At 57.8% G+C, this 27,666-nt stretch overlaps 1 protein-coding gene across 1 annotated transcript in view; it reads right to left on the reverse strand.

Annotated features, from left to right (window-relative positions):
* The window catches only part of HDAC4 (histone deacetylase 4), a 143,272-nt gene that overhangs the window by 81,306 nt on the left and 34,300 nt on the right, over positions 1-27,666 (reverse strand). The window contains exons 3-5 of the mRNA XM_068961973.1: positions 27,244-27,488; positions 11,737-11,887; positions 258-378 (exon numbers count right to left, since the gene is read on the reverse strand). Of these exons, the coding sequence (XP_068818074.1) occupies positions 258-378; positions 11,737-11,887; positions 27,244-27,488 (517 nt within the window). The remainder of the gene's footprint in view (positions 1-257; positions 379-11,736; positions 11,888-27,243; positions 27,489-27,666) is intronic.

Consider the following 27,666-nt stretch of genomic DNA (forward strand, 5'->3'; position numbering starts at 1 on the left):
CTTTTGTGGCCAAAAATTGCATGAGAAGCCAAGAATATGGTCAGACACCGCCCCACGAGTTTCCCTTTAATGTTTGTTTAAAGAGCAGCCCTCTCTGCATCTGGACAACAGCCATGTGCCCTGACCACTGGACCACTCGGGTCTGACCACGTCTGCTGCTGGCTCAGGGAGCATCTAATTCCACGCCCTCCCGGGGGGAGAACCGAGCGCCCCTCCAGTCTCCCACGGACCCTGTGTGCCCGGGGCCCTCCACGTACCCGTACCAGTAGCGAGGGTCGCTGGACATGCAGTGGTTCAGGTTCCGATGAGCCAGGGCCTTCTTTTTATTGAGAACAAACTCCTGCAGCTTCATCTTCACTTCTGTGCTGGCCACGGCGCCTGGCGTGGGAAAGAGCGGGGGCGAGTGACTGGAGGCTCCAGCCCAGGGCCCCCTGCACTGCATGCTGGAAAAGGCAGGACAGTGATGGGCAGGGGTGGTTCCCACTCAGGATGCCACCGACACCAGAGAGCATCTCATGGGAAAGAGGGGGATCAGGGGGTTGAAGGGAGAGAGCTTCTTCCCAGGAACATTTCATACAGCTGCATTTCATTTAAAGTGCAGACAGAATCAGCACAAAGACCCAGCGCTACCTTACACAAATCCCCTGCGGAAGAAGTTCTAATGGTCTTCCATAAGAGGAGGGCCTGAGTTAGGAGTGCAGCTGTGTGGTTTCTTTCTCATGGCAGCAAAGCGAGGCCGAGCCTCAGAAGAGGTTTTGTGCCAACTGAAGAACCGTGTCTGAGACAGGGACGAGAGTGACAGCGATGCGGCCCGCCTCGTGGGGAATGGGCAAGGCAAGGGCAGCGGGCAGGGCAGCCGGGGGCCTGGCCAGGCGTGCCAGAGGGACAGTCCTGCTCTTTCTAGCCTACAGCTACCTCCTGAGGTAAGGCGTGTTTCACCAAGTGGGACTAAAGCTGAAATCTTATGTTTTGTGCTTTTCTGGTGGTGGTGGCGGTTGTTCACAGCCCTGTTAAAGAAAACCAGCAAATCGGGGAAAAGACACTAATAAAGGCCAAAGCCACCGCCCTGTCTCAGGGGCCGCTGGCATCTGATCTGTGCTCCTCAGAGCTGCAGTGAGACACCAGGGCACGTGGGATCTGTCCATCAGAGACACGGTCTCGTCCCTGTTGTCCCAGTATCCAAACAGCATTCGCAATGGTGGGAAAAGGCCTCACGAGGTGAGCAAAGCCCACTTCAGAAAACCCGTTCCGGATTGGGAGACAGTTTCAGACATTTCCTTTTGTTGTTTGTGTTAGAAACGATGTTGGCCAACATTTATGGGTGAATATCACCCACCCACCGCCTTCCCCAGTGGCTCAGACGGTAAAGACTGCCTACAGGGCTAGGGTAGACGTGGGTTCAATCCCTGGGTCAGGAAGATCCCCTGGAGAAGGAAGTGGCAACCCACTCCAGTCTTCTTTATGGAGAATCCCATGGACAGAGGCTGTCAGGCTACAGTTCACGGGTCACAAAGAGTCGGACGTGACTGAGCAACTAACACTTACCATCCCCCACATGTAGGATGATTCCCACAGAAGGGATGAGCAAAGGAGCCGTGAACAACAAAACGACATTATAACCCTTGAAGAAGCTAAGCTGTTTTCCAAAATGTCTCTATACAATGACCACCACATGCCACCCACTGGCCACAGACCGGGAGCCAACGTTTCCCTATCAGTACTTGAGAGTACCAACTAACCCGTGTTTCTGTCTATAACAGTACTCAAGAGTACCATCTGACTCTTACTCCCTATCAGCACTCAGGAGTACTACCTCACCTTGTGCCTCTTTCAGGAGTTGGGAGTACCCCCTGACCTTGCGTATCCATCAGTACTCAGAGTACCACGTGACCCTTGTCTCGATCAGTACTTGGGAGTACCACCTGACCGTGTGTCTCCATCAGTACTCCAGGGCACCACCTAATCTTTGTTTCTATCTATATCACTACTGAGGAGTACCCCCTGACCTTGAGTATCCATCAGTACTCAGAGTACCACGTGACCCTTGTCTTGATCAGTACTTGGGAGTACCACCTGACCGTGTGTCTCCATCAGTACTCCAGGGTACCACCTAATCTTTGTTTCTATCTATATCACTACTGAGGAGTACCCCCTGACCTTGAGTATCCATCAGTACTCAGAGTACCACGTGACCCTTGTCTCGATCAGTACTTGGGAGTACCACCTGACCATGTGTCTCCATCAGTACTCCAGGGTACCACCTAATCTTTGTTTCTGTCTATATCAGTACTGAGGAGTACCCCCTGACCTTGAGTATCCATCAGTACTCAGAGTACCACGTGACCCTTGTCTCGATCAGTACTTGGAAGTACCACCTGACCTTGCATCTCTACAGTACTCAGGGAGTACCATTTGACCCTTTTCTACCAGTACTTGGGGGTATCACCTGACTCTGAGTCTCATTCAGTACTCAGGAGTGCTACCTGACCTTGAGTATCCATCAATACTAGGCAGTACCAACTGATCCTTATCTATCAGTACTCAGGAATACCACTTGGCCTTGTCGATTAGTACTCACGTGTACCACTCGACCCCATGTCTCTATAAGAGTACTGAAGAGTACCACCTGATCCTTGTCTGTCAGGATTCTGAAGTACCACTCAATCTTGTCTACTAGCACTTATGAGTACTGCCTGACCCAGCATCTCTAAAACAGTATTTGAGAGTACTCTGACCCTTTATAACAGTACTCAGGAGTGCCACTTGCTGCAAATGAGAAGACCGAGTCTCACTGCCAGGCCCTTGATGGCCACCAGGATGCACTGGTGTTTCTCTCTAGTGATGCTCTTCAGTGATGCTCTCGGCTCAGTTTTCTCAGAGGCTTCCCGTGGTGTGTGCAGTGGTGGTGCTGTGGGTCTGTGTGTACAGTTAACATTTGTATCCTTTAGCGTGACTTTCTTTTTTTTGCAGTAATACACTTATTGTCAGCCATCACACGTTAAGGCATGTTTAAACCTCATCATTAATGCTGTTCAGTTCAGTTCAGTTGCTCAGTTCAGTGTCCGACTCTGTGCGACCCTATGGACTGCAGCACGCAAGGCCTCCCTGTGTGTCACCAACTCCTGGAGTTCACACAAACTCATGTCCATTGAGTCAGTGATGCCATCCAACCATCTCATCCTCTGTCGTCCCCTTCTCCTCCCGCCTTCAATCTTTCTCAGCATCAGGGTCTTTACCAAGGAGTCAGTTCTTCACTTCAGGTGGCCAAAGCATCAGAGCTTCAGCTTCAGGATCAGTCCTTCCAATGAATATTCAGGATTTGTTTCCTTTAGGATTGACTGGTTGAATCTCCTTGCAGTCCAAGGGACTCTCAAGAGTCTTCCCCAACACCACAGTTCAAAAGCAGCAATTCTTCAGCAGTCAGCCTTCTTTATGGTCCAACACTCACATCCATACATGACTACTGGAAAAACCATAGCTTTAATTAGATGGACCTTTGTCGGCAAAGTAATGTCTCTGCTTTTTAGTATGCTGTCTAGGTTGCTCATAGCTTTCCTCCCAAGGAGCAAGCGTCTTTTAATTTCATGGCTGCAGGCACCATGTGTAGTGATTTTGGAGTGATTAATGCTGTAAGTAGGTGTTAACATTACCACGTGGTCCGGGAGGACTCAGGATGGGCAGTCCCGGCGAAGTCGTTCTGATGTCCAGTCTCATCAGACCCCTGGCTCCCAGCTCCACACACTGTGGTTCACACGAGGTTGGCCTCGGTCTCTCATTTCTCTTTAAAATGTGGCTTACATTCTGATGCTGTGAGGTGGCAGCAAATGCTTGTCTGCTCTCAGCGCCTGGCACAGAGCTCCTGAGACCCTGTCACTTCTGAGTGACAGGAGCATGAGGAGTGCCCTGAGCTCTAATGGGGTGACTCTGAGGGGCCTTCTGGTGGGGGGAGGGCCACCAGCAAGACAAGCCTCAGGAGAAGCTTGCAATTCTCAGCTCCACCTGAATCCTCCAGAGAGAGGGGCTCGATGGAGGTGGAGCTGGTAACTGATCACGCTCCCGTGAGGAAGCCTCCGCAAACCCCAACTGTAGGGGCTCGGAGGGTGTCCAGGTTGGTGAGCACATCCACACCAGGAGGGGAGGCCCAACTCCACATACCAGGGGCTTCTGCACTCGGAGCTTTTCCACAGCACCTCTGTACCAGTTCTTGGGCGGCTCTTCTTTTTGAAGCACCCGGCGTCGTTATCCTCTCGTTGGCCGCGCTGGGTCCTGGGCGCTGCCCGTGGGCTGCGTCTAGCTGCGGCGAGCGGGGGCTGCTCTCCAGTCGTGCTGCGGGGCTTCACACTGCGGTGGCTTCACTTGCGGCCGAGCGCAGGCTCGGTGGTCATGGCCCACGGGCTCAGCGGCTCTGGGGCATGTGCACTCCTTCCAGACCCGTGTCCCCTGCACTGGCAGGGCAGATTCCTATCCACTGGACCAGCAGGGGAGTCCCTCATTTTGTTCGACTCAGCCCTTAGCCTGTGAGATCTGATGCTTCCTCTGGGGAGATAGTATCAGAACTGAGCTAAATTGCAGGACCGCCCCACCCAGTGCTGCAGGAATTGCCTCTTGTGGGGAAATCCTCCACATGCCTGGTGACCAGCAGTGTCAGGAGTGAAGTCCTCTGCGGGACCGGGGTGTACGCGAGACCAAAGGAAAAGCGTGAGACCAAAGAGCTGCGCTTTCCCAACACTGGAAAGAAAAGACTTGTTTTTTCCTAACTCAAATGTTCCAGAGCTTGTTTTTATGGAGTCTATTCTAGTTTTCTCATTGTGATTTTTTTTTTTTTTTTTGATTTCCTGGAAGTTTTGAAATTGATCTTTGCACTGGTTCGGGAAAATAATCAGTTTCATTGTATCCTTGTTTTTCTTGTGTTGAGTTTTCATAAATAGGTTCACATTAAAGGCAGCACTCCACTGAGGCCATTTCACGACAGATTTCAGGGTGCCGTGGATGAGGGTCAGGCAGAACGAACCCCCTGCGCACAGATCGGTCCACGCTGCAGCAGGACCTGAACGAGACCCACCAGGAAGGCACAAGGAAAGTGCCAGACACTGAGTGCACGGCGAACAGTTCACTGGGGTTTCGGGGCTTTTGCCTCAGGCCTTCTTGGTGTCCCAGGAGACAACCCACCATTGCTGGAGCAGCGAGGCTTGCCCAGGCTCCATGTGTGAAGGGCAAGCGGGTGAGCCAGCTGCCTGGCAGAGCGGCCCAGACCGCGTTAGAGACCCAGCGAGACCAGCATGAAAGGCCAAGGGAATGGTGATGCGACCAGGTGGTGGGAAGTGACCGGAGGTGTAAAATCACACCTCCACTTTCGAGCAAGGCTCCCTGGGCTCCCTCCAAATGCAGCCAGGGCTGGGCTCGGACCGTTCGGAACACTTTCAGCCTGTCTGTGTCTGTCTGGTCTGAAAAATCCCACGCACAGAAATGCTGAAATCTGCTTATCAGGTGCCCAACATGCAGCCCCCTGGCATTCCGGATGGCCTCTCAGCCCCAGGTGGACACTCGACAGAATGCAAATGGTAGACCACAGCAGGACACAAGGTCCTGCAGGACACCCCCACCAGGGGCGGGGCCAGGAGAAACGGGGGCCCAGGGAGGGGCTTGCTGCCTGGCTGCAGCACTGGGCTGGGGCAAAATCCACTGGGAGGACAGGCAGCAGGACGACCAGAGGGCCTGTCCAAGGAGCTGAGCCTCAGGTCCGTCCAAAAGGCCCAAAGGAGCAAACCAAGCAGACGAGAAGCAGGGTCCTCGGGGCACAGGACCCCACTCCCTGGGTGTCAGCTAGCCTGACTTGCCCAGGAAGCCCTGTGAACACGGAGGCATTTGCCCCTGCAGAGTGCACGGCACGGGCCACACTGGGCAAGTGCTGGCCTCCCCGCTTAGCCACAACCCAGGCTAGCACCATGGGCTCCTGAGCTCTGAGGAGCAACAAGAACAGATGTCCGGTGCCAGCAGAGAGGGCACACCCATGATAAACACAGTGTCAGGCTGGGCAGCAGGGCCCAGACGTGGGCAGAGGCGCCTGTGCCGTCCAGGGAGACGACCACCCTGGGGGCACTGAGGGACCTCGGAGGCGCCCACCAGGCCAGGGCACGGATGGTATTCCCGCTCCCTGAGCCGCCTGTGGGGTCCTCACAGCAGGAGGTGCATCTGACGGGCCCTGGGCAGCCGCAGACACACGAGGCCCTTGTCCAGCTCCAGGGTGGGTGCGGACACCCTGCTGGGCTCTCATGGAGACAGAGGGAAACAAATGCAAGTCCCCAAACCCTGACTTCCTCCCCCATAAAAAAGACCTGGCAGTTTCCCTGACAGGAGAGAACTCAGAGCAGACGATGCTGGCTCTGCTCCTCGTCCTCTAGTTACACACGCCCTCGCCTCTCAAAAGACGTCTCCACCTTAAGTGAAGGCTCCAGCAGTGACAAAACACCTTCAGCAAATGAGTCCACATGTTTTGAATTTTTTAACTTAAATTAATTTCTGCTGACGATCACTCATTCATCTGACAGCCTTACAGGGAATATACTATGTGCCAGCAGTGAACTAGCTGGCGGGGACAGAGGTAAGCAAGACACAGGCAGCCTTCTGCCCCGGGGGGTGTCGGGGTAGTCAGAGGACAAGCTTTCAAGGAAACCCAGGCAGGGAAGGGGCTCTGGGTGGGGCCCACCTGCTGGGGGCAGAGGCCGGGGGCTCAGTGGTCCCTGAAGCAGGTGCCACCAGACATGTCTCCCAGGTTAGCGCCCGGGGAAGGAGTGATCACCCTACAAACGGGACAAAGAACGACTCTCTCAGGCTGGTGTCCCATCTTCTAGCTCCATCTTTTTTTTTTCCCTTTTACACTTTTTTCATATTTTTAAAATTTTATTTATTTGGTCTTAGTTGTGACATGTGGGATCTAGTTTCCTGACCTGGGATTGAACCCAGGCCCCCTGCATTGGGCGTGGGGAGTCTTAGCCACTGGACCTAGCCACTAGGGAAGTCCCTATCTCCACCCTTTTGAGCCATTTTTAGGCAAAGCTAACAACTTCTCCAAGTGAGGGCGCCTTCTTCCCGCCCCTCAGGCTGTGGTTGTAACTACCAGAGAAAAATATGCACTTGTGTTAGTTCCAAACTGTCCAGAGGACAAAGACAGGTCTTCTGTTGAACTTTTTGTTTTTAAATGAATTTAAATACGGTGTACCTTAGAGTCTGAAACATGGTTATATTAAATAAAACAGATGAAAGAGCATGTGTTCATGCTGAATAAGATGAAAACTGCCATCAACTCTAAGAATTCACTGTTTTACCAAATCAATAGCATTAACTGGTATCAATCAGGAAAACTGCAGAATTTAAAAGCACCATGAATGTTAAATGTAACAAACCTTTCAATGAAATATTCAAAAAGAAATTCATCTTTTAAAGAACCCCAAGAAACGACACAACAGAAGCTCTGCACTACATTTTCAAATGCTTACAAACTGGAGAAGCTAATGCCAGGGCCTCTGTGAGCCACACAAACAAGAATCTCCTTCATAGGTGAGGCCCCAGCAGCGTCCAACATGCGGCCTGCCAAGCCTGCCTTCTCTCAAGACCACACTCTGAGGGCTGCAGGGCCGATGCAAGCATGCCAAGTACCCACTGTACACAGTCCCTTATTAATAATAAACCCGACCACCCAAACCCACGAGCTGAATCGCTGGGGCTGCTGCTGCGATGAGCCTGGAGGGGAGCAAAGAACATTCCTACAGCCTGTCAAGGGGTTGCCCGGCAGGCAGAAGAAATTGTTTTTGACTTTGAACAGATTGAAACTGTTTTCAGAAGTCAAATCTTTTCATATTTTGTGAGGCCTGAGATGTTATTTTTATTGGAAGTTTCTGGCAGACCGGGATAGACCAAGATGCCTTTGAGCAACCTGGTGAGTCCCTGGGTTTGCTGGTGAGCCGGGCGCACAGACTTGCTGACCCTTACCACCTAGCCCTCGTTCCTCAAAGAACAACCTACCATCACTGCGAAGAGCCCCTGTAAGATCACAACGAGGAGCAGGCAGGAGCAGGAAAGGGGGCAGGGCAGGAAAGGGGGCGGGGCAGGAGCAGAGGGCGGGGCAGGAGAGGGGGCGGGGCAGGAGCAGAGGGCGGGGCAGGAGAGGGGGTGGGGCAGGAGCAGAGGGCGGGGCAGGGAGTCCAGGGTGGTGTGGGAGAGGGGTGGGACGAGAGTAGAGGGTGGGACGGGAGTAGAGGGCGGTGCTGGAGCAAAGGGCGGGGCAGGAGAGGGGTAGGGCAGGTTATGGAGGAAGGAGTGGGCTGGGCTGCAGTAGAGGGGGCGGGGCGGGAGAGGGGCGGGGCAGGGAGCCCAGGGTGGTGTGGGAGAGGGGTGGGACGAGAGTAGAGGGTGATGTGGGAGTAGAGGGTGGGATGGGAGTAGAGGGCGGTGCTGGAGCAAAGGGCGGGGCAGGAGAGGGGTAGGGCAGGTTATGGAGCAAGGAGTGGGCTGGGCTGGAGTAGAGGGGGCGGGGCAGGAGAGGGGGCGGGGCAGGAGCAGAGGGCGGGGCGGGAGAGGGGGCGGGGCAGGAGCAGAGGGCGGGGCGGGAGAGGGGGCGGGGCGGGAGAGGGGGCGGGGCGGGAGAGGGGCAGGGCAGGGAGCAGAGGGTGGTGTGGGAGTAGAGGGCAGGGCAGGGCAGGGCAGGTTATGGGGCGGGAGCGGGCTGGGCGGGAGCAGAGGGGGCGGGGCAGGAGAGGGGGCGGGGCCAGAGCAGGTGCCCTCGGGGACCACGTGGGCAACTCAGCGGGCTCTGGGTGCCACATGCCTACTGTCCCACAGCAAAGCCCCTCACAGGGCACCTGTGGAACCACATGCTGTTGTCCGTGGGGCGGGGTCTATGGAAGGCAGCCCCCACGCGGTGGACACAGTGGAAGGCCACGTAGCCTCCAGGATCCTCAGGCCACTAACTCAGAGCGAGGGCAACCACCCCAACCCCGGTTCGCAGTCTCCACTGCACCTTACAGTCATCCCGGGAGTATCAGAAATGAAAGCTGGCGCCCATCCTCCGCCCCAGATAAGTCCATCATGACAGCCTGTGTGCTGGTGGTTCGTGACATCAGCGCTGCAGGCTCAGGTGTGATCAGCGCCCAGCCATACCCTCAGCACGAGTGGTGGTGAGTGGCCTGTGGTGTAGACCAGCCTCCTGGGGTGGTTGAGCCTGTTGGTGTGGACCAGCCTGGCAGGTGGCAGATGGGGGGCATGGGAAGCAGAGGGCAGGGAAGTGGGGACCACGTGTGATGGGTGCCATCTGGCACAGCCGCCCACAGCAGGGCCGCGATCTGAATTCACAGAACAAGGTGCAGGTGGCCGGCCAAGCCTGAAAGCCCACTTCTCCCACCAGCCTTCCACCCTCACGTATGAAGTCTTGGCTGCGGGCTCCCAGTGAGTCTGTCTGTCGTCACCCGCCTCATCACTGAGCTGTAATGAGCTATCCCACTAGGATTTACCGATTCCTTTCAAATACTGGCACACAAGCTAGGCTTCATGTGGGAAACAAACTCTGCTGACCTGCTTTTCACACTGAAATTCTATTGGACAGTGAAAGTGCAAATATGCTTAAAATACATTTATTATTTCAAGAGTGAATGCTGTAGTAACTGACTGGAAAAGCTGTTAATTTTGTGTATAAAAACAAGGACTAAGAACGTGCAAATAAACATAGACATAAACTGAATATGAAGAGGCTACACTAGTTACATCCTTTGAGGAAAAATAATATGCTTTATGAAAGAAATTATTTATAAAAATGTACAAAATAATATAGGCATAATAATACAGATTAGATTCCATTTTAATTTAGAAAAGACCAGTGTAATTTAGGCTGCATTAGAGCTGAGACTTCTGTGGTTTCAAAGGCACCACCAGGAGAGGGACAGGGCAGGTGAAGGAAGACCCTTGCGACACCCATGACCGACCAGAGAATGGGCAAGAGACTGGAACAAGGACCCCACTGGACGGGACATCCCCATGAGCAGGAGCCCAGGAGAAGACGCTGAGTCCCACTATGATCAGAGGAAGCAGATGAAGCCAAGGGGCCGCTGCTTGGAGCTGAGATTTAAAGTCATGGCAGGGATGCAGAGATATAGGACTTCTGTGATGTCACTGATGGGCTGATGAGCGGTCCAGCCCCTCTGGAGACTGGCCTCACCTGTGGAAGCTGACCTGCTCCACAAGACGTGGCCAAAAGTGTATGGAGCAGCAGCGTTTGTAAGAGCCCAGGAACAGCCCAAACATCCACCAACTCTCGAGTGGATGGACACAGCTGCGGGGACCTCAGCAGGAAGTGAAGCCCTCCTGCTACACAAGGACATGGCAGACACCACACGTATAGTGTGGGGTGAAAGGAGAAAAAGACAAAAGCCTACGTGTTAGTGAGTCCACTGACCTCAGCTTCAAAAGCGGTGCTGTGTGTCGGAGCTGCAGGGCCGAGGGGCGGGGCGGCTTCTCCTGAACTGGTCACAGGTGCTGTGCTGGGGGTGGCTGCTCAGTGAGGTGTACTTGTGGGTAATTCCCTGCACACGGAAGTCTGTGCACTATTCTTTATGTACAACACACACCAGTAAGAAGACTTTTAAAACAATTTCAAATAACAGACTTTACAAGAATCTTCAAGACATGTTATGCTGTATCTTGTGTGTATATAAACTGTATATAAACTTTAAAGCTTGTTAAAATGACTGGTATAGATGGCTAACCACTTTCAGTGTGTGCCTGTGTGCAGAGTCGCTGAGTCATGTCTGACTCTTTGCAGCCCTTTGGACTATAGCCCGTCGGGCTCCTTTGTCCACACTGGAGTGGGTTGCCATGCCCTCCTCTAGGGGATTTTCCCCACCCAGGAATCAAACCAACGTCACCTGCGTCTCCTGCAGGTGGATTCTGTACCCGCTGAGCCACTGGGGGAACCCAACCACTTTCAGCAGGTGAGGATAAAGGAGCTTTGAGGTTTTTGGAGGCTAGCATGTATTGGTAAAGTGTGTAAAGACTGGTTTTACTCGTGAGAATGAGACGAGTGAAGCACCATCTGGTCAGGACATTGAATCCTGACGTGGGGAGAAGTGCACGGCCTGACATACTTGCAGGATTAACAGGGCACCCACACGTGCACCTGAGCTCTGATGTCTTGGGAGAAAGGACCAGAGCCTGGGAAAGTCTACCTAATTTCCAGAGACAAGCACACGGAAGAGTCTCCTGTCTACGATCAACTGGGCGACTCTTGCAAGATAACGGACTCTGCTGGTCTTCACACAAGCACAGCTAGGATGGAAAGCAAACACTGGGGCCAAAGGGCAAAAATGTGCAACCCAGGAGTCATCACGCCTCCTCTAGGTGACAGGCCATCCTACCATCTGCCGCTCAGAAACGCTCTCAGATAAAGCAACTTTGAGAAAGTTGAGGCTGAACTCATAGGTGAAGCTCACTATGATGCTTTACGGGTCTCAGTCATGTCTAAGTCCGCCAAGAGTCTGCAAACTTTCCTGTAAATGCTTAAGCCAAACCAAAAGTGGGGCCAGACGCCCTCTGCAGTCCCTGCGTAAAGACAGAGCCGGGGACCAGAAACACACGGGCGAGGTGGCTCCTGACGGCTTGGCTCTGGGGCGTGGCTCCCAGGCGATCGCGGGTGAGGGGCAGGTGAGGGGAGGGCGCCCGCCCGCCGCCGCCCGCCCGGCGCGCACTCACTCTCTTTGCCCTTCTCCTTGTTCTTCAGCTGCTGCAGCTTCTGCTCCCGGTGCTGCTTCTCCAGCTCCTGCTCCTGCCGGTGCCGCTCCAGCTTCCGCTGGTGCTCGAGCAGCTCCTGCTGGTGCTTCATGGCCAGCAGCTCCTGCTGTTGCTGTGGGCGGGAAGCAGCAGACACAGACGGTCAGAACCTCGCCCCAAAAGGGACAGTGAGGCAGACACGCACGAGAGGAGCGGCGGGGGGCCAGGGTCCCCTCTCTGCCGTGTGGCCCCTGGGCCTCGCTCCCCGCTGCAGGGCCCACATCGCCAAGGAGGAAGCAGGGCTGCTCGAGGACGTCTCCTACACGTTTCATGCTGAAGGCTGTAAATGAAAATAAAAACGACTGATCTCCTGGAAGAAAATACACATGACGATTTACGCTATCTAGGAAGTCGGGAGTCATGTACGGATGTGAGAGTTGGACCATAAGGAAGGCTGAGCACCAAAGAATTGATGCGTTTGAACTGTGGTGCTGGAGAAGACTCTTGAGAGTCCCTTGGACTGCAAGGAAATCAAACCAGTCCATCCTAAAGGAGATCAATCTTGAATATTCATTGGAAGGACTAATGCTGAAGCTCTAATACTTAGGCCACCTGAACAGCTGACTCATTAGAAAAGACCCTGATGCTGGAGAAGATTGAAGGCTGGAGGAGAAGGGGACAACAGAGGATGCGATGGTTACATGGTGTCACCAACTCAATGGACATGAGTTTGAGCAAGCTCCAGGAGATAGTGAGGGACAGGGAAGCCTGGTGTGCTATAGTCCATAGGGTTGCGGGGCTGGACACGACTGAGCGACTGGAATGCCTTTTCGAGAGTGACACAAAAGAGCACGAAAGAGCGTGGTCACTTTGCAAAACTGCTTGGCACATTCTTACAAAGTTAAACACACACCCATCCAAGACCTAGCCATCCCACACCCAGGACTAACCCAAGAGACATGGGAACACATCTGGGCAAAGCCCTGTGCAGGACGGTGCGTGGCCGCTGTGTGCACAGCAGCCCTGCCTGACACACCCCCGACATCCTCCGGATGTGAGCCCAGGGACAGGAGTGCACGTTCTTATGTGAGAATCCCACCCGGCGATGCGAAAGAATAAACTGGACATACTGGCGAAAACAAGGATGGGCTATAAAGCAAGCAAAATGATCAGGTCTGGTGTCGGGTGTGGAAAGAGGACAGAAAAGAGCCCACCTGCAGACTCTATTTACACAAAGTTCTGGAGCAGGAAATCCCAAGACACGGAGATAGAAGTCAGAGAAGGCTGCTTCTTGGGTGAGGCAGTGGGCAAGCCAGGGGAGCCGCCCGGGGTGTGCACTGTCTGTCGGAGGCGGCGTCTACACAGACACTCACGACTGTCCACGGACACACACTCAGGATGTGCGCGTTCTGTTCTGTGTAAGTTAGATCACGTTTCCAAAAATGATGTAACTGACAATGTAAGAAGCTACCTTCACAATGTATATTGTCAACAAAATTAAAATGCAAAAGGTGAATGAGAAAAGCTCCTTGCCACACTTACAGTGCACAGACTAACTTTTATATGCAGATGGCCGTTTCACGTTAATACGAATATGATAAGCAGCTACTAAAAAGGTGAGCAAAAAAAGGCCAGGAGATTCATCAGAGAGTTCAGTCGCTCAGTCATGTCCGATTCTCTTCGACCCCATGGACTGCAGTATGCCAGGCTTCTCTGTCCTTCACTATCTTCCAGAGTTTGCTCAAACTTGTAGATTGAGTCAGTGATACCATCCAACCATCTCATCCTCTGTCGGCCCCTTCTTTTCCTGCCTTCAATCTTTCCCAGTGTCAGAGTCTTTTCCAATGAGTCAGTTCTTCGCATCAGGTGGCCAAAGTACTGGAGCTTCAGCTTCAGCATCAGTCCTTCCAATGAACATTCAGGACTGATTTCCTTTATGACGGACTGGTTTGATACTTTTGAACTGTGGTTTTGGGATGACTCTTCAGAGTCCGTTGGACAGCAAGGAAATCAAACCAGTCACCAAAAAGAGTGGTTAAAAATAAATGGGAAACAATGTTCAACTTCACTAGCCATCAAATCCCATTTTCACTTAGTGCGTTGGAAAGGGCAAGAACGGACAAGCGGGCCCGCACTGACGGGGCTGTGGGAGGGACACGATCAAGCCCAGACACCTGCCAGGTTTTCCCGGAACATCAACCAGCCAAGTCCTCCACTGGCGACCAGAGCCGCCTGCTCCCACTGGACAGCCCTTCCGACTCATGCTCCTGCCGTCTGTCCGGCCCCAACCCCGCCTTCCCGCTCCAGTGCTTGGCCACCCCTGCACAGCCTCAGCTTCCCACCAGCCACGTGGGGCCTCGGGAAGCCCCAAGGGCCTCCTCTGCCAACCTGGCCACCCGCCCAGGGCAGGCCTCTGCCCACAGCACCTTCCCGGGAGGCGCTTGTGTCCCAGCCGTGACTCACTCCCGACCCCTCTCCTTCGGCTGGGGCGGGTCTCGCCCTCTCCCTGTCCCATGGCGGGTGGCGGCACTGCGGTCTGTCTCCTGCGAGGCCCCAGGACTCTCCGTGGACAAGCACGCTTCCCCCCAAGTCAGCCACCACGCGTGTGAGACGCGGCAGGGCGGACGCCCCCGTGGCCACTGCTGGGGCCCCTGGTGGACACCTCCTCACCAGCCCGCTGTGGAAAAGGAGTGATGGCTGAGCCCCGATCGGACGGAGCCCGGGCAGGCAGATCACAGCTGCGACACACACACATGCCCCTGTGGTCACAGCGGTGCCCGCACACACAGCAGGGCACCCAGGGGCCCCACCCACAAGCCCTGCCACCTCCCACCTTCCCAGCCGGGACCACGGGAGACAGAATGCAGAGGCGTGGGTGTGAGGAAGCTCAAACTCAGCGCGGGAGGGGGGGGGGGGGTAGGCGGCCGCTGGACAGAGGGTGCCTGAACGGGGCTCACGCAGAGGAGCCAGTGTAGATGGCCCACGGGCGGCAGAGGAGCCGGTGTAGACGGCCCCCGGGCGTCAGGGGAGCCGGTGTAGACGGCCCCCGGGCGTCAGGGGAGCGGGTGTAGACGGCCCCCGGGCGTCAGGGGAGCCAGTGTAGACGGCCCCCAGGGGGCAGGGGAGCGGGTGTAGACGGCCCCCGGGCGTCAGGGGAGCCGGTGTAGACGGCCCCCAGGGGGCAGGGGAGCAGGTGTAGACGGCCCCCAGGGGGCAGGGGAGCGGGTGTAGACGGCCCCCAGGGGGCAGGGGAGTGGGTGTAGACGGCCCCCAGGGGGCAGGGGAGCGGGTGTAGACGGCCCCCGGGCGTCAGGGGAGCCGGTGTAGACGGCCCCCAGGGGGCAGGGGAGCGGGTGTAGACGGCCCCCGGGCGTCAGGGGAGCGGGTGTAGACGGCCCCCGGGCGTCAGGGGAGCCGGTGTAGACGGCCCCCAGGGGGCAGGGGAGCGGGTGTAGACGGCCCCCAGGGGGCAGGGGAGCGGGTGTAGACGGCCCCCAGGGGGCAGGGGAGCGGGTGTAGACGGCCCCCAGGGGGCAGGGGAGCGGGTGTAGACGGCCCCCAGGGGGCAGGGGAGCGGGTGTAGACGGCCCCCGGGCGTCAGGGGAGCCGGTGTAGACGGCCCCCAGGGGGCAGGGGAGCGGGTGTAGACGGCCCCCAGGGGGCAGGGGAGCGGGTGTAGACGGCCCCCGGGCGGCAGGGGAGCGGGTGTAGACGGCCCCCCGGCGGCAGGGGAGCCGGTGTAGACGGCCCCCGGGCGGCAGGGGAGCCGGTGTAGACGGCCCCCAGGCGGCAGTGCACCTGCCCCCCGCCAGGGCCCGGGGCTCCCAGGCCATATCGGGCAGCAGGCTGTGTGGCGACGGGCAGGAGCGGACGCCCAGCTCAGTGCCCACCCGTGTGCTCCATACTCGCTGAGCGTCACGGCCGACCTCTCTCTGTGGCAGAAATAAAAACAAGCGCCTTCCCAACAAGTGGCTGACAGGAGCCGGGGCAGGACGAGGGTGGCAGAGGCGGCTCTGGGTGACCGGGTTTCAAGAGTAGCTCTCCACCCTGGCTCCCCAGCTCTGCAGTGACCGTCGCCCGCGGTCAGCACATCTGGGTCTGACCTTCAGCGCTTCCAGCTGGCGTTACTGTGCGTGTCTGTAAGACCAGCTCGAGAACTTTGCAAATGATTTAAAAAGGGGTGTTTTCTTCTCTTCTGAAAGGAACATGGAATGACACGGCTGGGGTAAAAGACTAACCGAAGTGGAGAGGAACCACGTCCCTTGCTACTAGTTTCCTTCCAGGAAGGAGGGCTGCTCACCGAGGGAGGTTCTTCTACCAGAGAAAATGTCTGTTCATCTGCCTGGATTCAGAGGATCCTGCCTTGGGGCCCAATGGCACTGTACCTGATGTCCAGGGGTACAGGCCCTCATGGGCATCACCAGGCCACTGCCAGCCACTCTGGGATTCTACCAGCATCGCTGGCCTTCGGAAACGGACACCTCAAAGGGCTGTGTGGTGTTGGGAAGCCAAGACAGTGCCCGGAACAGCAGGTCTTGGGATGAAGAACCTGGCGCTCTTGGTATTACCGATGCCTTCAAACTGCCTACACACAGCCCGGGCTCCCTTCCACTGCTCAGCGTTCATTTAACGCGTGAATGAGGCACAGACAGAAATCTGCTGAATCTGGTCTCACAATATTTACGTTTCAGCCAGGACCCAGAAAAGGAAAGTGAGATCTTTCAATTATCATTACAAAGAGACTCTGGAAACAACCAGCCTAGATCCCGGTGATTAAAATTCACAGGACGACAGAACTCGCAGAAAACGACTGCTGCGCAGTTTTAGTGAAAGGAGCGCTAAGAAACCGGGTCTCCGGCATCCCCAGCGTCATGGCGTGAAGGAGAAAGGGCAGCAGAGGATGAGATGGCTGGATGGCGTCACCGACTCGATGGACATGAACTTGGGCAGAGTCTGGGAGGTGGTGAAGGACAGGGAGGCCTGGCGTGCTCTAGTCTGTGGAGTCGCAGAGAGTCGGACACGACTGGCCGACTGAACACAGGGGTCCAGCTCGTTTTCTGCCCCTAAGCTCTCGTGCCCAAACAGGAAGGATGCGCGATGTGCCGTGGTCTCTGCGCCCAGCCCAGGCCCCAGGGGAAAGCAGAGGCCGCTGGGGCTGCCTGTCTGCTCCAGGCCAAGGGCAGCTGGAGGCTCACCTGGCCCGTCTCAGGAGGGCTCCTGGTCGCAGGTGGCGGGCACCGCCTGCTCCTGTTGTTCCTCATCTGCTGATGGCTCAGGCTGGGGAGGCCCACACCCGCACACAGGACAGCCGGGGTCGGCAGGGCCAGGACCGGAGAGGCAGGCCAGGCTCCGTGGGGGCTGAGCCGTCCCCCGGGGCTAGGACCACCAGGGGCCCAGGCCACGCCCGAGCTGAGCAAGTGGGCCGGCGCGGGGCCGCCCCGGCTCCTCTAAGGCACTCGTGGGACTGTCTCCACCTCAACACGCAGTGGGCGCAGCAGGCGGGGAGCTGGCCGAGGCCTCTCGACCCTGTCTCCGGCTGACGCGGTGGCTGCTCTTGCTACCCACTTCCTGAGTCACTGTGAAAATAAACGCACGGATTTCAGGTGGCCCCTCACCACAGAACGCACAGCGCTAGCACAGCCTGGCGTGGCCGCGGCAGAGCAGGGGTCACCCTGGGGGCATGGGGCTGCCACGGTGAAGGCCATGTCCACCTGGGGCTGGACCCAGAAGCTCTGTGCATCAAGCCCCGACAGGCGGCGGTATTGGAGCTTTTCCAAGATGGTCAAGGAGCTTCTAAGGCTCAGGTGGCCCGCTTTCGGGGAGAAGTCCAGGATAGACCAGTAACCCCTGGGGGCCAGAGCACCAGTCTGATGGAGGGGGCCTCCTCTAGGCTGCTCATCTTCAGGCTCACGAGCTACTTGGCCACGGTGGTCAGGGCCCATGCGAGACTGAAATATTCTTGCCTACGGGGTCCTCCGAAATGGAACCATGTCCATCTTTATCTCCCTGGATTTACTGGCTCAAATCAAAGAGGCACCCTCATTTCAGTTAAGTTCAAAATCACCCTTCCCTCCAGCCTCATGGAGCACAGCAGCAGTAATCAAGAGGTCCCGTGGACGAGTCACTCAGGTTCCCCCCAAATCGGACACTCAGATGCCACAAAGGGTCAGCCATCCACAGGCGGGTCAGAGAGAGGAGGGCCTGCATCACAGACGCTTGGCGCCCCGGACGCGGGGACGCTGCGGACGGGGCACCGCTGTGAGCGGTGGGGGGAGTGGGGTGGTGACAGCGGCCCAGGGGGAGCCTGCCACCCCCACTACCCCAGCTCCACTCCCGGGACATGCTGCCTCCTCTTAGGTGGGCACCCTGGAGACCAGCGGAGGGTCGCCTCACTCTGCAGGGCACCCCGACCCCTCCTCTTTACGGGGCTCACCGCCACCTGGACACACTTCCCGGGGCGGCTCAGGGCTGATGAAGACCCAGGCTGTGTCCTCTGGCCCCTCCCTGCCATCCAGCACACAGCAGGTCTACGTGTGCCCATGAGGGTCCCGGGCCGGACCAGAGGCAGCGCATTTATCAGCGAGAGCCAGTGAGGAGAGATGAGAGGCCGTGGTGCAAGGCCACACGAGAGGGTTTTCTCTGCAGAACAATCTACGGCTGCCAGCTCTGGAAACACGCTCGGCGCTTCTCCTCCTACCAGCCGGGGGCGGCGCAGGGCAGAGCGCGGCATGGAGCGGCCATCCATGCCCCCAGGGCGGCAGGCGTCTTCCTAGAAATGCGGAGTGCAGGCTATGAGCCAGCCCTGACCGTACGTGTGCTCACGGGGTGCCGACGGGCTCAGGAATGACGCGGCACTCGCGGCAGCCACGCGCCTTCCCGGGCACCAGGGCTATGGCCGCCGAAGCGTGTCCTCCGGGCTCATTACAAGTTGCTTCAGACGACCCAGAAGCTGGGGTCCAGGCAGCATCACTCAGCCACCTGGGGCAGGTAATAAAGACAGTAAACACCGCGGCCTGGCTCCCAGGCCGGAAAAGCAGGCTCCTTTCAATTCTATCCACTTCCCTGCAAGGAAAAGTGTCATGCGCTTGCTAAACAGCTCCTAAAGCTCTCCTGTCCAGAGAGATGGTACTAACCACAGCAGGCTTCACACACAGCTCCTAAAGCTCTCCTGTCCAGAGAGACAGTACCAACCACAGCAGGCTTCACACACAGCTCCTAAAGCTCTCCTGTCCAGGGAGACAGTACCAACCACAGCAGGCTTCTCATACACACAAGGTCAGCCTCACTAGTGAAAAAGGATGTGCAAATAAAGAGTGGAAAGCGCTTTTATTTTTCACTTATGAGACAGGAGATACCCTGAGACCTGGGGAGAGAAGAGCAGGCACACTTCTGGACGGAGGCCCGATGAGGCCACCGAAATACACTGTAGCGTATCTTTCATAGGAAGGGGTTTATTCCGAGGAAATCTGCCTAACGGACGGTGCCGACAGTCTGGGCTACAAGTAGGAACTGCAGAAAACCAGCCCCGTCCCCCAGGATCGCACCTGTCAGACCGAGGCGTCAGGACGGGTCTCTACCCTGCAGTGTAGATGGGAGGGGACGCGGCAGTGTAAACGGGTGGGGAGGCGGCAGTGTAGATGGGGAGAGGAGCCTGCAGTGTAGACGGGAGGGGAGGCTGCAGTATAGATGGGGAAGGGAGGCTGTAGTGCAGACGGGAGGGGAGGCGGCAGTGTATACAGGAGGGGAGGCGGCAGTGTAGACGGGTGGGGAGGCGGCAGTGTAGACGGGGAGAGGAGCCTGCAGTGTAGACGGGAGGGGAGGCTGCAGTGTAGATGGGGAAGGGAGGCTGTAGTGCAGACGGGAGGGGAGGCGGCAGTGTAGACGGGAGGGGAGGCGGCAGTGTAGACAGGTGGGGAGGCTGCAGTGTAGACGGGGAAGAGAGGCTGTAGTGTAGACATGAGGGGAGCCTGCAGTGTAGACGGGAGGGGAGGCGGCAGTGTAGATGGGGAAAGGAGGCTGTAGTGCAGACGGGAGGGGAGGCGGCAGTGTAGACAGGTGGGGAGGCGGCAGCGTAGACAGGAGGGGAGGCTGCAGTGTAGACGGGAGGGGAGGCTGCAGTGTAGACGGGGAAGAGAGGCTGTAGTGTAGACATGAGGGGAGCCTGCAGTGTAGACGGGAGGGGAGGCGGCAGTGTAGATGGGGAAAGGAGGCTGTAGTGCAGACGGGAGGGGAGGCGGCAGTGTAGACGGGAGGGGAGGCAGCAGTGTAGACGGGGAGAGGAGGCGGCAGTGTAGACGGGGAGAGGAGCCTGCAGTGTAGACGGGAGGGGAGGCGGCAGTGTAGATGGGGAAGGGAGGCTGTAGTGCAGACGGGAGGGGAGGCGGCAGTGTAGACGGGAGGGGAGGCGGCAGTGTAGACAGGTGGGGAGGCTGCAGTGTAGACGGGGAAGAGAGGCTGTAGTGTAGACATGAGGGGAGCCTGCAGTGTAGACGGGAGGGGAGGCGGCAGTGTAGATGGGGAAAGGAGGCTGTAGTGCAGACGGGAGGGGAGGCGGCAGTGTAGACAGGTGGGGAGGCGGCAGCGTAGACAGGAGGGGAGGCTGCAGTGTAGACGGGAGGGGAGGCTGCAGTGTAGACGGGGAAGAGAGGCTGTAGTGTAGACGTGAGGGGAGCCTGCAGTGTAGACGGGAGGGGAGGCGGCAGTGTAGACGGGAGGGGAGGCAGCAGTGTAGACGGGGAGAGGAGGCGGCAGTGTAGACGGGGAGAGGAGCCTGCAGTGTAGACGGGAGGGGAGGCGGCAGTGTAGACGGAAGGGGAGGCAGCAGTATAGATGGGGAGGGGAGGCAGCAGTGTAGACGGGGAGAGGAGCCTGCAGTATAGACGGGAAGGGGAGGTGGCAGTGTAGACGGGAGGGAAGGCTCAGTGTAGATGGGGAGGGGAGGGGAGCCTGCAGTGTAGACGGGAGGGGAGGCAGCAGTGTAGACGGGGAGAGGAGGCGGCAGTGTAGACGGGGAGAGGAGCCTGCAGTGTAGACGGGAGGGGAGGCGGCAGTGTAGACAGGAGGGGAGGCTCAGTGTAGATGGGGAAGGGAGGCTGTAGTGTAGACGGGGAAGGGAGGCCGTAGTGTAGACGAAGGGGAGGCAGCAGTGTAGACGGGGAGAGGAGCCTGTAGTGTAGATGGGAGGGGAGGCTGCAGTGTAGACGGGGAGAGGAGCCTGCAGTGTAGACGGGAGAGGAGCCTGCAGTGTAGACGGGAGGGGAGGCGGCAGTGTAGATGGGGAAAGGAGGCTGTAGTGCAGACGGGAGGGGAGGCGGCAGTGTAGACAGGTGGGGAGGCGGCAGCGTAGACAGGAGGGGAGGCTGCAGTGTAGACGGGAGGGGAGGCTGCAGTGTAGACGGGGAAGAGAGGCTGTAGTGTAGACGTGAGGGGAGCCTGCAGTGTAGACGGGAGGGGAGGCGGCAGTGTAGATGGGGAAAGGAGGCTGTAGTGCAGACGGGAGGGGAGGCGGCAGTGTAGACGGGAGGGGAGGCAGCAGTGTAGACGGGGAGAGGAGGCGGCAGTGTAGACGGGGAGAGGAGCCTGCAGTGTAGACGGGAGGGGAGGCGGCAGTGTAGACGGAAGGGGAGGCAGCAGTATAGATGGGGAGGGGAGGCAGCAGTGTAGACGGGGAGAGGAGCCTGCAGTGTAGACGGGAGGGGAGGCGGCAGTGTAGACGGGAGGGAAGGCTCAGTGTAGATGGGGAGGGGAGGGGAGCCTGCAGTGTAGACGGGAGGGGAGGCAGCAGTGTAGACGGGGAGAGGAGGCGGCAGTGTAGACGGGGAGAGGAGCCTGCAGTGTAGACAGGAGGGGAGGCGGCAGTGTAGACAGGAGGGGAGGCTCAGTGTAGATGGGGAAGGGAGGCTGTAGTGTAGACGGGGAAGGGAGGCCGTAGTGTAGACGAAGGGGAGGCAGCAGTGTAGACGGGGAGAGGAGCCTGTAGTGTAGATGGGAGGGGAGGCTGCAGTGTAGACGGGGAGAGGAGCCTGCAGTGTAGACGGGAGAGGAGCCTGCAGTGTAGACGGGAGGGGAGGCGGCAGTGTAGATGGGGAAAGGAGGCTGTAGTGCAGACGGGAGGGGAGGCGGCAGTGTAGACAGGTGGGGAGGCGGCAGCGTAGACAGGAGGGGAGGCTGCAGTGTAGACGGGGAAGAGAGGCTGTAGTGTAGACATGAGTGGAGGCGGCAGTGTAGACAGGTGGGGAGGCGGCAGCGTAGACAGGAGGGGAGCCTGCAGTGTAGACGGGAGGGGAGGCTGCAGTGTAGACGGGGAAGAGAGGCTGTAGTGTAGACATGAGGGGAGGCGGCAGTGTAGATGGGGAGGGGAGGCGGCAGTGTAGACGGGGAGAGGAGCCTGCAGTGTAGACGGGAGGGGAGGCAGCAGTGTAGACGGGGAGGGGAGGCAGCAGTGTAGACGGGGAGAGGAGCCTGCAGTATAGACGGGAAGGGGAGGTGGCAGTGTAGACGGGAGGGAAGGCTCAGTGTAGATGGGGAGGGGAGGGGAGCCTGCAGTGTAGACGGGAGGGGAGGCAGCAGTGTAGACGGGGAGAGGAGGCGGCAGTGTAGACGGGGAGAGGAGCCTGCAGTGTAGACGGGAGGGGAGGCGGCAGTGTAGACGGGAGGGGAGGCTCAGTGTAGATGGGGAAGGGAGGCTGTAGTGTAGACGGGGAAGGGAGGCCGTAGTGTAGACGGAAGGGGAGGCAGCAGTGTAGACGGGGAGAGGAGCCTGTAGTGTAGATGGGAGGGGAGGCTGCAGTGTAGACGGGGAGAGGAGCCTGCAGTGTAGACGGGAGGGGAGCCTGCAGTGCAGACGGGAGGGGAGGCTGTAGTGTAGACGTGAGGGGAGGCTGTAGTGTAGATGGGAGGGGAGGTGGCAGTGTAGACGGGAGGGGAGGCTCAGTGTAGACGGGGAGGGGAGGGGAGCCTGCAGTGTAGACGGGAGGGGAGCCTGCAGTGTAGACGGGAGGGGAGGCTGTAGTGTAGACAGGAGGGGAGGCTGTAGTGTAGATGGGAGGGGAGGTGGCAGTGTAGACGGGAGGGGAGGCTCAGTGTAGACGGGGAGGGGAGGGGAGCCTGCAGTGTAGACGGGAGGGGAGCCTGCAGTGTAGACGGGAGGGGAGGCTGTAGTGTAGACAGGAGGGGAGGCTGTAGTGTAGATGGGAGGGGAGGCAGCAGTGTAGACGGGGAGAGGAGCCTGTAGTGTAGATGGGAGGGGAGGCTGCAGTGTAGACGGGGAGAGGAGCCTGCAGTGTAGACGGGAGGGGAGCCTGCAGTGTAGACGGGAGGGGAGGCGGTAGTGTAGATGGGAGGGGAGGTGGCAGTGTAGACGGGAGGGGAGGCTCAGTGTAGACGGGGAGGGGAGGGGAGCCTGCAGTGTAGACGGGAGGGGAGCCTGCAGTGTAGACGGGAGGGGAGGCTGTAGTGTAGATGGGAGGGGAGGTGGCAGTGTAGACGGGAGGGGAGGCTCAGTGTAGAAGGGGAGGGGAGGGGAGCCTGCAGTGTAGACGGGGAGGTGGCAGCACCGGGGTCACGGGGTTCAGCCTCAGCTCTGGGGACACCACGCCGGGCGTGTGCAGGCGCTACCAGCTCCTGACGGCGCCCTCAGGCTCCTGTCCATCCACAGCCAGTGATCCCATGGGGTCCTGGGGCTGGCAGGACAGAACCACCTGTCACCCTCCTGGAAGCACTCTCTGAAGACCCCTGTCTCCTCTCTACGCTGGAGCCACAGTCATCGAGAAAATCCACGAGTAACGTCTAGAGACTGACAGAAGGCAACGGCTGGGCTGGAAGCTCTGTCAGCAAGTGGAACAAAGGCCACCGAGACTACCGACGAGAGCCCCAGACGGGGAGTCCCGGGCCCGCTCCGGTCGAGCTGCGGACGGAGCCGAGGTGGGCTCTCAGGGGTCGGGAGGCAGAGCAGGGAGGGCCGCTTCTGCTTGCTCTCACCGCGCTGCGCTTCAGCTGGGAACATGAGATGGAGCGACTCCCTCGATAACATGCTTAGAAAATTTAAAATGACACACCGAAGTGGCAAAGCCAGAGAACACCGCACCCGCCGGGTGACCCGCTCAGCAGTCCCAGCTGATGAAAGGCTTCCTGGACACAAACACTCGCTGACACCCACACTCACGACTCCCTAGCCCCCGGGCCCCACTGACCACGCTCCAGGACCCCCTTCCGGGGAGGAAAGAACTAAGTGTAGGACAGGACAGGGACAGGCTCCCGAGCGGCCACGACCAGCAAGCGTCCAGAAGCAGTGCGACGCTGCGTGTCGGAACCCCAGAGAGAGAGAGCATCCTTACCCAAGGTAAACAACGTCGGTTACCTTTCAAACACTCTATGTTCGTCACTCAGTCGTGTCCGACTCCTTGCAACCCCAGGGACTGTAGCCCACCAGGCTTCTCTGTCCATGGGATCGTCCAGGCAAGAATACTGGAGTGGGTTGCCATTTCCTTCTGCAGGGGATTTCTCTGACCCAGGGATCGAACCCGGGTTTCCCACATTGCAGGCAGATTCTTTACCATCTAAGCCCCAGGGAAGCCCTTTTAAAAACACCGTTCTCTTTTTAATTATAAAATCCTATTCAAATTCACTGATGGTTTAATGACACTAATTAGATTGTGTGCTCAAGAAATCTGTCTGACAAACACCATGGCCAAATGTCACCAAAAGATGATGGCTTATGAAGAGAGTGGAAATCGTCAAAACAGAGGCCGGCGGATGGGATGACGGTTACATAGTTTTAAATGGCTTCAGACAAATGATCTCGGCTGTAAATGGAGAAAGAAACAATTAAAGCGCAGAGAACACGTCACCTTGAGAAGGTTTGTGAATTGCATTTCTGGGGCTTCCATCCTCTGCGGGCTTCTGGCCTGAAGGTCTGGGGGGCTGGGGGACCCCTGGTGGAGGGGGTCTGCCTCCAAAGATGGGGGCCCTCGGGTCACCGGGAGGCCGGGTAAAGGACTCGGAAGAGATGTACTGCCCTGACCTTTCAGGCTTCTGAGATGACATCAAGATGCAGGAGTCTGATGGAGAAAGTTCAAGAAGCCTGCTGGTGAGGAGAGGAAACCGCACCCCAGGGGTGAGCAGTGCGAGTGGGTGGGGCGGGCTCTTCAGATGGCTTTCAGGATTCACAGAAAACAGGAGGCTGCAGCTTCAAGGACAAAACGGATCGGGCGGCCTGCAGGCAGCGCTCGCTGGTTCCGAACGGCTGTTATCCAGACTGACTTTGGTGAGGACCTAGTCCCGCAGCCACTGACCACGTGTGGCCGCAGTGCAGCTGGTCCACAGGGAAACGGGCTCTACGTGTCTGGTCCACGGCGTGCACCCAGACTCAGTACGGCCACAACCGCTTATGTGGGTCATGGGTTGAAGCGACACTTTAGAAATACGAGGTTAAATAAAATAGCCTGAAATTACTTTTACCTTTAGCAGCCAGGTCCCCAGTGGCCCCCCAAAGACTCCTTCCTGCCTCCTGGTGTCCACCCCTCGGCTGGGCCCCTGCCAGGAGGGTTGATGCCTATGACAGCAGAGCAACGTAGCAGGGGTGGGTGGGGAGGTCACCTTCAACATTTGTCCAGAAGACACTGCGACCTCCTTCTTGGTCACTTGGATCCTAGAGGCCCAGGTGAGGAGGACTTGTGGCCTCCTGCCCCAAACCAGGGGATCAGTGAGCTGGGAAGGGGACCCTGCAGGCCCGGCCCCATGCTCAGGTGAGACCGCCGCCCTGACCACGCCCAATCACACCTCACGAGAGGACCGGCCATCTGCGAGCTGCCCCCAGATCCCCAGTCCGTGGGAGCTGAGCTATCTGATAACACCTGTTTGTTATTTCAAGCGGCTAAAAATCTTTTCAGTAATTTGTTACCTAACAATAAATCACTCACACAACCTGGTTTCTTTGGGTGTTTTAAGGTGGCTACAGGAAACGTAGAACTACCTGTGAATTTTAATGTGTACACATTTCCACCGAACAGCAAGGTTCTGCAAGGTTCTAAGTGCGGTGACACACGTGATCACAGACGTTGTAAGTGGTCCCTCAACCAAGTGACATGACCTCTCTGTGCCTCACTAGTGCACGTGTCTTCCTGGAATGTTTGCTTTTAAAATCTGGGATCAGAAAAAAATATATGTAGACAGTGAATGGAGCTTTCCAGGTGGCCTACTGGTAAAGAACCTGCCTGCCAAGGCAGGAGACGTAAGAGATAAGGGTTCAGTTCCTGGGTCGGGAAGATCCCCTGGAGGAGGGCATGGCAACCCACTCCAGCATTCTTGCCTGGAGAATCCCACGGACAGAGGAGCCTGGGGGGCTGCAGTCTGTAGGGTTGCAAAGAACATGACTGAGGTGACTTAGCACACACCAGACAGTAAATACCAAAAAGAAAAAATTATGTTAGTTTTTTCCTTATCCCATCTAAATGAAAGTAAATATTAGCTCGCCCCCCCTTGCCTGGAAAATCTCATGGATGGAGGAGCCTGGTGGGCTGCAGTCCATGGGGTCGCTAAGAGTTGGACACGACTGAGTGACTTCACTTTCACTTTTCACTTTCATGCATTGGAGAAGGAAATGGCAACCCACTCCAGTGTTCTTGCCTGGAGAACCCCAGGGACAGGGGAGCCTGGTGGGCTGCTGTCCATCGGGTCACACAGAGTCGCACATGACTGAAGCGACTTAGCAGCAGCAGCCCCCGCAACTATAAAAAGTCAGTGGGAAAAATGGAGAGAAGATGGACAACTCACAAGAAGAAAATAAAGACAATTCCTAAACACCTCACCCAGAGGTGACCACTGCTAATATTTTGGCGCTTCTTCTTGTTGGTAATGTCTCTATTTAGGGACATATGTTTGTAGATGAAGTCCAACGATAAGATTTCTCCCCTGCTTTAAGCTTCTACAGGGTGACTTTAAATGCTGTTTCCACTCTTGGCCACAACCAAGTTCCAAGTGCTGACACGCAGGTATACATGGCCTGGTGAGGAACATCCCCAGGCATCAACCTCAGACTGGCAGCAGATCATTGGGAAGGTCCTAGGAGGCGAGATAAGAGTGCCGGCGGGGCGGGCCAGGCTGGGGGCTGGGGGCGGTGGTCCTGGGCAGCGGGACTGTGGGCACACACAGTGGGCCGGCCTGTGGGCTTGGAGTTTGTCCTGGGCTGTGGAATTGTGGGTACACACAGGGGGCCAGTCCAGGGGCTCGGGGATGGTCCTGGGCGGCAAGATTTTGGGGCACACAGAGTGGGCTGGCCTGGGGGCCCCCGGGCAGGTCCCGGGCGGCGGGGTCTGGGCACACAGAGCGGGGCGGCCCGGGGGCCACGGGGCAGGTCCCGGGCGGCGGGGTCTGGGCGCGTGGCGGGGTCTGGGCACGCGTGGCGGGCTGGCCCGGGGGCCACCGGGCAGGTCCCGGGCGGCGGGGTCTGGGCACGCGGCGGGCCGGCCCGGGCCCGAGGCGGGGACTGACCTTGATGTGCTCGTGCAGCTGGGCCTCGTGCTGCCGCGACAGCTGCTCGTGCTGCCTCTGGAACTCGGCGATGAGGATCTGTCTCTGCAGCTGCTGCTTCTGCTTGAGCGCCAGGAGCTCCTGCTGCAGCTGCTGCTCGCGGAGGCCCGGCTCCGCCACGGGCAGCGGGAACTGGTGGTCCAGGCGCAGGTCCATGGGCACCCCCGGGGGGGCCACCGGCAGAGGCAGGGCCGAGGCCACGTCCACTGCGGAGAGGGCACAGAACAGAGGCGCCGGTGACCAGGTGGCCCGCCGTCCTGGCCTGGCCCCGGCCACCCTCCCTGGAAGCCCACACCGCCATCGGGGACGCCCACGCTGCCATCGGGGACGCCCACGTTGCCACCACGGGGACGCCCACGCAGTGAGAGCCACTGCTCACTTCAG

The sequence above is a fragment of the Capricornis sumatraensis genome, chromosome 2 (assembly GCF_032405125.1).
Source record: "Capricornis sumatraensis isolate serow.1 chromosome 2, serow.2, whole genome shotgun sequence".
NCBI lineage: Eukaryota > Metazoa > Chordata > Mammalia > Artiodactyla > Bovidae > Capricornis > Capricornis sumatraensis.